The following is a 9,649-nucleotide window of genomic DNA, read 5'->3' on the forward strand; positions in this document are numbered from 1 at the left end:
AGGTTTTACTAAAAAGAGTTTTATAAACAACAACAACAACTATATTTTGGTAAAACATTCCTAAATCAGTGTCCATATATGTCAGTCAATTACAATTGTCAGTGCTAGTATTGGTAACTAGTGTTAACAAAAGCACTAATAATCTTTTAATCAAGCCTTTCTCCTAACATTTGCTAGATATCACTAGTTGCACTTTTCTTAGTGCAACCAGATGTAACTTACTTCTGAGACTGGGAAAACACACACACACACACAAAAAAAAAAAAAAAAAGTATACTGTTTCTCACAATATCCTTCTGGACAAAATGTACAGCATACAGCTAGACAAAATCACAGAAGAACAACTGTCTGATGGCACAGGCTAAAAGGGTTATAGTAAATGGGGTTACTGGCTGGTGGCCAGTCACTAGTTGGGTTCCACAGGGCTCCATTTTAGGGCCAGCTCTCTTTAATGTTTTCATAAATAACCTGGATGCAAGACTCAAATCCATACCTAGTAAATTTGCAGATGATACTAAATTAGGAGAAGCTGTTGACTCCCTCAAACACTGAGAGACTTCACAGTGAGGTCTTGACAAATTAGAGTGATGGGGAAATACCAACCATACGAAAGTTACCAAGAGCAAGTCCTTAATTCTGCACCTGGGAAAGGGTAATCCTAGATACATGTACTGACTGGGGAATGAGAGGCTGGAGAGCAGCCTCTCAGAAATGGATCTGGGGTTTCTGGTCAACAGTAAGTCAACAGTGTGCCATGACAGCCAAAAGAGCCAACCATATCTTGAGGTGTAGCAGGTATGGCATAACTAGCTGGTCAAGGAAAGTTATTGTCCCACAGTACTTTGCACTGGTGCAACATCACCTTGAGCACTGTGTGAAGTTTTGGACACCACTGTATAAAAAGGACGTAAACCTACTAGTGCCCAAAGAAGGGTTAGGAAGACGGTGAAGGATCTAGAGGGCAAGATGTAGAGGAGCAGTTGAAGTCACTTGGTTCGTTCAGCCTGAAGAAGAGACTGAGGGGTGACCTCATTGCAGCCTACAGCTTCCTCATAAGGGGAGAAGAGGGGCAGTCGCTGATCTCTGCTCTCTGCTGATAGCGATAAGACTCAAGGAAATGGCAAGAAGCTGTGGAGGTTCAGGTAGGATACCAGGAAAAGGTTCCTAACTGAGAGGGTGGTTGGGCACTGGAACAGGCTCCTCAGGGAAGTGAGCACAGAACCAAGAGTTCAAGAAGCATTTGGACAACACTCTCAGAATATGGTCTGATATTTGGGTGATCCTGTGTGGAGCCGGGAGGTGGAGTCAATGATCCTTGTGGGTCCCTTCCATCTCAGGATACTTTAATATTCTGTGGTTCTGAGAGGTAATGGATTACTTAGGAAGCACATACACTTCAAATTGTTACCTACACCTTTGTAAAGTAACACTATTTTAGTTTTTGTTGAATTGATTCATAACATAAACACATATATGGGTATAATTTCCACATATGCAAATTATATAAGTATGCGAACATCTGCATGTATACACAATTGCATGAGAATTAAATCCAACAAGCCACAATGCATATAGGTATAAAACTAAGAAGAGATGAAGATATAAGAAACATAAAATACAATTCAAGGTCAGAAGTGATGATTCATTTTATGTATAATCCAAGCAATTACTTAGTCATTTCTGCCTTGAGCATTTAGATTCCTTTAGTCCTATAGCAAAAATAATCTGTTATTTACAGGCTTCAGGAGGTGAGAATTTATGACCCTGTGAAATCTTTCTGTGGTTAAGTACCCTTACTATTCTGTAACTTATTTCTATGATACAATATGAATATGACACATGATAATATGAAGCATTTTGTGGAACGTGAGGGAAAATGGAATGTCTGTCTTTATACGTCTCTGCTGGTTGCTTCCTTTCTCTTTGACAATTCTATGAGAGCAGTAGTTGCACTGGAATCCCTTGCATGACACTCCCCATGATTTTGAGGCTCTCCCTCTATGAGTAACAATGTGCCTAAACCTATCATCATAACCATCCTAATATTTCAGAAGGAGGTGATTGAATTTCCACCATTTCCTTCTTTGACATTTACATGCTATTCAGCAGTTCTAATGCCAGGATTATGGAGATATAGTAAATCTTATATGATCTGTAAAAACTAAGCAGTGAGACTATACATATGCTCTTCTCCCCAAAAGTAAACAACTAAATGTAAACATCTACAAAAACATGATATGTCTCTTTGAGTACATGTTTATTTTAATAGGCTTGCTCACAGCCTAATATCCTTGTCCATTCTATTGCCCAAAAGAAAACCGGGTGTTAGGAAGCAGATATTCAACATTTCCTAATAGTGTATATATATATGCATATATATATATATATGAATTTATATCATATATATGAATCTTTGAATCTTTGATAAATGTTGTTCTGTACAAAAACTATACAATTTCACCAGGAAGGAAATGCTCCCCAGAGAAGTTGTTTGAAAGGCTTATAAAAGAACGAGAATTTTGCAGTAAACCTTTGCAAGGAATTATTCAGTCATAATGATAATTTTTACAGTCTTACAATAACAACTTTTATCATATGCCTGTCTGATTTTTTACTTAAATATTCTTTCTTCAAATATCTCAGGTAGTAAAAACTGACTTAAATTACAGGGTTCTAAGAAAGAAACAACACTTTGTACTAAAGTGTCTGTTCCCTGATTTTTCTTTCCTGTGAAATTGTGTTAGAGTAATCTGGTAAACTAATTTTTCACAAAGACTTTGTTCTGTCATTTCAACCTTAATCATTACACATAGAAATAGAAGCAGAATGGTGCTCATAATTAAGAAATGGTTTGAGACTTCACAACCCTGCAGAGTTAGAATGGAAGTTTCCTGTTAGGAGACAAGTCAAAACAGTTTTTGCAGCAAATCATAAAGCCTTTCCTATGCCTAATAAATAAATAAATATATAAACATCCAATTTAAGAGGTTCTATAGATTTAACATTTTACATATAACTGTAAGGTCTTTTATAGACATTTTCCTTTGATTCATTCTGCCTCTCTGTCACAGCATTATAACATTGGACTCACTTGGCCTTGCTTCAGAAGTGCTAACTAGCTCCCCAGGCTCTTACTGGAGCCAGGTGGAGTTGGAAATATTCAATACTGCTAAAAATAAGATAGATTGTGTCAAAGGCACTTTTTTTTTTTTTTTTTTTTTTTTTTTTTTTTTTTTTTTTTTTCTTAAGGAGGGAGTAGGGGATAGGAGGCTACATTATTCTTCATAACCTTTTTTTTTCTGAAACGGTGTTGTAATCACTCAAACTGAGACATCCTCACAGGATATTTCAAAATCTTTTAAAATATCTCTAAATAATGTTACACTTTTATCTCTCTTTACTAGATCCATATGCATTCAATAATTACAAATCTTAAATCTGGGGTATTAATCTGTGTAACCCATAAAAAACACTAGGTATAATACAGCCAAGTTTAATGTAACCTTCTATACTATTAAGTGCTTTCAGTCAGATACACAGTGTATAAGATGGAGGACGCATAGGAAAGCAATAATATGAAACTATGTTACAGAACTTTGTGAAGGATGAAAGTACAAATGCTAATTAAAAAAAAAAAAAAAAAAGTGGATGAAGGAGAGAGAGAACAGTTAAATGAGTGGAGCACAGGTTAATTCATGTCTCTTAAAAAATGGTGTTCCAAAAGCACCCTGTAGCTCGGGTGAACCCCAAACTGTAGATTACTGATATCTGGGACGATGTACCAGTCTCTCTGTACCTCTCATCTTTCCCTAAACTGCTGCTAGTATTCACTGTCGGAGGTAAAGAACACTAAGATACATGGGTAATTCATCCTTCTTGGTTTGTTCCTACTTAAAACAAACAAACAGAATCAGACGGACTATAAGTTTCTGCTATGTTTTGGAAAAGGAAGGATTTGAAAGCACATTCACAGAGTTCCTTAGGTTTCGTGGTCTGGTGCTTCCAAGTCGGAATGCTGATAACTGAGTTGAAGGTACACCACGTAACTCTTCAGCCAGTTCGATTGCCTGGAGCTCCCATTCTGCTCCCACGAAGGGGCTCGCTGAGCTCAGGGAGTGAGGGGTTGTTTTTGTGTGTCGAAACCTAAAGCGAAGAAAAAGAAACGAAGCCCTAGAGCTGTCTCAGATTTGCAAACCACAGGCTTGCGGCAGTCACCGAGCTAAAGAGAGCAAAGCCAATCGTCATTTTCCGACAGAGAAGTGTCAGGGAGCTGACTCCCTGGAGGGACGGTCTCCCCGGGCGACAACGGAGGCCGATGCTGGTGTCGCTATCGCTGTCGCCGCCGGTGTCGCTGCTGCTGCCGCCGCCGGAGCTGCTGCCAGTGGCGGCGCGGGTGGAGCTGCCGCCGCTCGCTGCCTGCTCCGCCTTGCGACTGCTGCTGCTCTCTGAGAAAAAGCGGCGACTGCAGGCGACGTTCCTCCGGTGTCCTTTGCGGATCCCTAACGGCACGGGCAGGGAAGGGACAGGTGGTGCCTGCTGCTGCGAGGGGCTGCGTGTGCCTCGCTGCCACCGCGGGGAAGGGGAGGAGGAGCCGGGCGCTAGGCGGAGGGTAGAGCAGAGCCTTGCTTTAGCCCTGAATTAAGGGGAAGGCGGTGGCTGAGGGGTGGGTTAATTTTGTCTGCAACCCTGCGGAACTGTGCAGCATAGGAAAAAAAAAAAAATCCTCGCTGAGGTGCTGCCCGCAGCCCTCTGAGCAGAAGCCCTGTGTGATGTGCGTGAGCTCGTGGGGAAAAGGCACTGCAGAGGAGCTGAGTGTGTGCTGAGGAGTTAAAAAGAAGGCGGACGTTGCCTCTTCTGTCAGCGTCTCCCATCTCCCCTGCGTGCTTGTACAAACATGCAGATAGACACACATGCACGGAGATGCAGCAGCGACCATCTGGAAAGTAGACAACATTAACGTACTGTTACTGGCCTCGGGGACACGGCAAGCACCTCGCCCGTGCCCCACTGAGGAAGGCCAATCACCAGTAATCCCAGAAGTCAAGCGGCTGTCCAAGAAACAGTGAGGAGCGGTTGGTGGTTCCTGAAATGATCTGTGAGAGAGTGGGGTTGAGGTGGAAATGGGGGACAGAGGGGACTGCAAAGGTAGTTGAAACAAGTAGAGTATGCTCTTTGTCTGCTAAATATTTCCACATGCCAGGTACCCATCACTCGGAAATCCTGTCCATTTTCTCATCACCTCTTCTGTCAATGAGCCATTTAAAATTTCACTGCTTCATCTCCCTTTTATTTTGAAGGCTGCGCTTGTTTCACTTGTCACAACTGCAACAGGGGAACAGAAAAACAACAGCAGAGGCAAAGCTTCATTTTAGCCAGACAGACAAAAGAGCAGACTTCTTTGCTCTGTCTTGGAGTGACAACTACACAGAACATTTTGAGGAGTCTTGCGGTTATTTCGCCTGGTTTCCTTTCTGTTTTGCTCCTGCAAACAGGTCACAAGCATTTTTTAAATTTCATTTGGTGGAGAGAGATGCCAAACTGAATGGGTGCAGATTTCAGTGATTTCTCTCCTAAATCCCAGGAGGCAAAGCTCACTAAAGCAGCTTGTTTCATTTTTGCAAATAAAAGAACTGTCCTGGACAGTGAAGGTTTTTGTTTGCTGCTCCTCCAAGCTTGATATGTATATCCTACACCTAAACAATATTCTTTATTTCTTCTGGGGGAAGGAGGATAGGGGAAGGAGCTCTCCTAGGTGTCTGCTGGGAAGAAGAGCACAGCATCCATCTTTCCCTGCAGCTGGCCACAAATGACTCTTGTTGGCACTTGTTAAGGGGTTGTTTTGTTTGGTTCGTTGGTTGTTTTCATGCCTTCTCTCATTTTTCAATGGGGGCATTTCTTTGCTTTTTTACTGCATGAATCTCCAAGTAAGACTATGTTGGAGATTGATCCAAGGCATAATGGGATATTGTGTAAGCAGTTAAAGGTTTTCATTAAAGAGGTATAATTAAAGAGGTATAATTCCTTATTATCTCTTATTATCGCCCCTTCTCCAGCAGCTGGTGATTTCTTTCCTCCCATTTTCTCTTTCTTGCTTCTTCCTTTTCTAATCCCTCACAAGTGCAGTTGCAATATTCCAGAAAGGCATGAATTTTCAGATAAACATGAAGAAATTCTGTGTCTACATGAACACACACAAGGAAGACGTGAACATGGCTGCATAATCTCCCAGGTATAGTTTAACATCTGGAACACAGAACAGTGGAAAAGCTGTGGATCAAGACTATAGAAATGATGACAGGAAGATGATAGAATTAGGAAGGGCCTGAGATGCACATACCAAATAAAACTGTGCAAGTAGCCTGGAAGAGCAACAGTTTAGGTATTACAGTGTGGTGCTGGACTATGAAATAGAGGTGATCAAGCAAACAAAAATATGTGATAGAGCATGTTTTGTTAGGGTGTGGTGAAAGGGCCTTGCCAGACAATGCCAGGCAGATGTAGGACCCAGGGAGTCACCTTGCTCCCCACATCTGGAGCATTTTAAATAGGCAAGTATTCATTCATTGTGTGCCTCTGCCAAGGTTTCTGGGAGCTGGTGTGCATGCTGACACAATGGGAATGTAAATCAAGGTAAAATGTATTCATTCACTGGAGTGGGGAGAGAACTAAATATAAATGCCTAAAATAGATGCAGTACTGCAGTGAATCTAAGCCAGCTCTATGAAGCCTGGCAGCCTAGAGTTCATGTCCAGGATGTGAAATCTTACTTAGCAGTCCCCAAGTTGCTGAGAAGACCCCCAGTATGAGGAAAACCTATGGAAACTGTGAGGCTCAGCAACTGGGAAACTGAAGTCCTGACACTATGGAGGAGACTGCTTCACAGCATCTCTCTGGGACTGTGTATGGGCAGGAAGAAAAAAGGCCATTTTTGCTTTTTTTTTTTTTTTTTTTTTTTTTGGTGTTGTTTTAGGTGCTTCATTCCAGCTTTTGCCCTCGGTACCCCCATTTTTTTCCTTTCCTCCAAGGGCAAGGGAAGAGGCTTCTCAACAGGTGCTGTGGAAACTTGCACGGCTCCCGCGGCCGACGCAGCACGAGGAGAACCGCCCGAGCCTTTAATTCTGTAGGATGCTGCCGCCCCGCGACTCGTGCTCACAAAGCAGCTGCTTCGGCAGCAGCTCCGGAGCCACCCATTACCCCAGCGCCTCCGCACCGCACCCGCTGTGCGCCGCGGAGCGGCACTGCGCGCCTCGCAGGCACAGAGCCCATGACTTGCAAATGATCGCACCCGGCGTGGAGAAACCCTTATAGGCAAGGGGGAGACAGGAAAAGAAATGCCCCCCACAATCCCGGGCTGGACTTGACCGGTAGACCTCAAGAGCGGGGCAAGCGCAGAGTGCATACCGCTTCAATGGACGCAAACGGGGGAAAGCTGCCTGTAATTAAAATGTTCGTTAACGTCGCAGGCAAGACCCTTCGCCTCGGCTCTCGTGTCAGGATAACGTAAAACCTCTCGAGCCCGCTCCCCCCCACCCCCCCTCCCCTTAACGTGAAAAACGAAATATCTTTTCCATGAGATGCAAATGGGGAGGACAAGCAGCTGCAAAGCCGTACAATAAACTGTTTCATCCAAGGCAGAGCCAGCTTGGGAAGGCACGCCTTTGAATGCCCCCCCCTCCCCCCCCCAAGCACACCTTCCTCCCACCCGTGCAGGCAACCTCTGTAGGCGATAAGCAAGTCTAAAAACTCGGAGAGGATCGATAATGTCTATCCAATATTCTGGGAGAACGCGAGTGTGGTGGGGAGGAGGGATGAGGATAAGGAGTGGGATAAAAGGGTGATTAATCAGATATTAATCACTGGCCACAAACAAGGGAAGATTATTTCGGGTAGGCAGCCGAACGTGGGGAGTTGCAGAATATGTCCCTTTACTGAAGGCACGCGTGATGGGATCAGCACTTCACCGTTTAGCCTGAGTAATATTGGAGGTGCACGTTACTCAAGCCACATATTTCGTCTTTTCTCTGTGTGTGTCATTTCCCTTAACTGTCGATAAGCACAGACTTAGTCGAGGTATTCATACCGCTAACCAGCGGTTTCCTTTCTGCCCTCCTTTCATGAAGACAGAATCAGGAATGAAGCAAAATACCCTCCGCCCCGAAAAAGGGACAAAAAAATAAAATAAAATAAAAAAATCCTATAATAGAGAAACCACAGGAGACCTCAACAGGGAAAGGGGGACCAAAGGAAGGTTGAGAAAAGGTGTCGATCTTTGCACACAGCGGCAGACCATGCCTTCAAGGCTGAATTGCTAACATACCTCTTCGACAGTCAGGGAGACCTGCATGCATACAAACAGCTGAGCGTGAAGCGCATTTAGGGCTGCGAGAGGGCTACGCACACGCTGGGTCCTCCGTAACTTTCCCCACGCAACGGGTTAAACTAATAAGTGCATCGATACAGGCATTCCCGCAAAGAGCCCAGTTGCTCGACAGAAAAAAAAAAGAGAAATATAGGTGATCTCCCCACAGTAACAACATCATCACCTTAAAAAAGTCGCCCTGTGGGATTTGCGTGAATATACACTAGTTAGAGGCTATATGAACCAACTCACGTCTCCGTTTGAGCATACTGCAAGAATATTTATTGAGCCCGAGCTCAGTCACTGCATTGAACGCCAAGCCTGGCAAAGCAAATACATTTCCTATCTCCGAAGAGAGCTCTGATTCAACTCCTTCTTTCCTCCCCGCTTTAATGATCATTTATATCTTCCCATTGCAAAGTACCCAGGGTAAAAATATAAAATAACATATTACCACATTTTTAAATATACGTTTGTATTAGGCGAGAGCTTGCAACGCCCTGACCAAAAGCAAAGGGACCCCTAAAAATATACCCCTCAAATTCTACCCTACCTTTCACACACGAAACCATCAATAAAAAGACGAGGTTCCAAAATGTAAATCCACTTTTAATCTCCATTTTCTTCACCAGGATGAAGTCCAGCCGGCCACATTTAGTACATCCCCTTTCCCAAAAGTCTGCTAATTTCGATTCCTTTGCACGGATTTCCCCTCTGCAGATCCCTTTCATATTATTCTTGAGAGCTCCTAATTCCTATTCCTTGGCCAGGCGCAGCGGAGTTGTTGCTGTTGATGGTGCGCGGTCACAGCTCGGAGTGAATGGTGTTTCTGGGATACCACAGCAACCTTGACGAGGACTCAACCATCTCTCCAACGGGGGCACAAAGTCTCAGCTACTCTCGATCGTGTCTTTTCCTTCCCCCCACCCCCCCGCTAACCCAACTCCCTGCACAGCCGAAACCCACCACAATCCTGGCTCCTTACAGCACCCACCAGGAGCTACGGAAGAACATCTTAAAGCACAGACGCTCTCTAGAATAAACTCTAAACAATATTTGCAATTGAGATTCTTTCCCCAGCTCCCCCGTTCCCCCAAGAGGATCAATTCTGCCTAGGAAAACGGCTCGGGAAATAACACAGTGGCGAGGTTTCTACAGACTCCGGAGCCGAACCGGCGGGGCTCATCCCTCCCGCCGCCGCTCGGAAAAGCGATCAGTGTCTCGTTATTACCATTATTACCCGTGCGGTGCTTGGGGCTGTGACCGCCACCACCGCCACACACCCACTCC

The 9,649-nt window shown here is 44.1% G+C and overlaps 1 protein-coding gene across 5 annotated transcripts in view; it reads right to left on the bottom strand.

Moving 5' to 3' along the window:
- The window catches only part of CSMD3 (CUB and Sushi multiple domains 3), a 684,493-nt gene extending 675,313 nt beyond the window's left edge, over window positions 1-9,180 (bottom strand). For all 5 annotated transcript variants that reach the window (XM_084509891.1, XM_084509890.1, XM_084509889.1 and 2 more), the window contains exon 1: window positions 8,913-9,180. In XM_084509891.1, coding sequence (XP_084366017.1) covers window positions 8,913-9,090 — 178 coding nt within the window. In that variant the 5' untranslated portion in view covers window positions 9,091-9,180. The remainder of the gene's footprint in view (window positions 1-8,912) is intronic.
- Window positions 9,181-9,649: the final 469 nt, after the last annotated feature.

This window comes from Aythya ferina, assembly GCF_964211825.1.
Source record: "Aythya ferina genome assembly, chromosome: 2".
NCBI classification, from domain to species: Eukaryota; Metazoa; Chordata; class Aves; order Anseriformes; family Anatidae; genus Aythya; species Aythya ferina.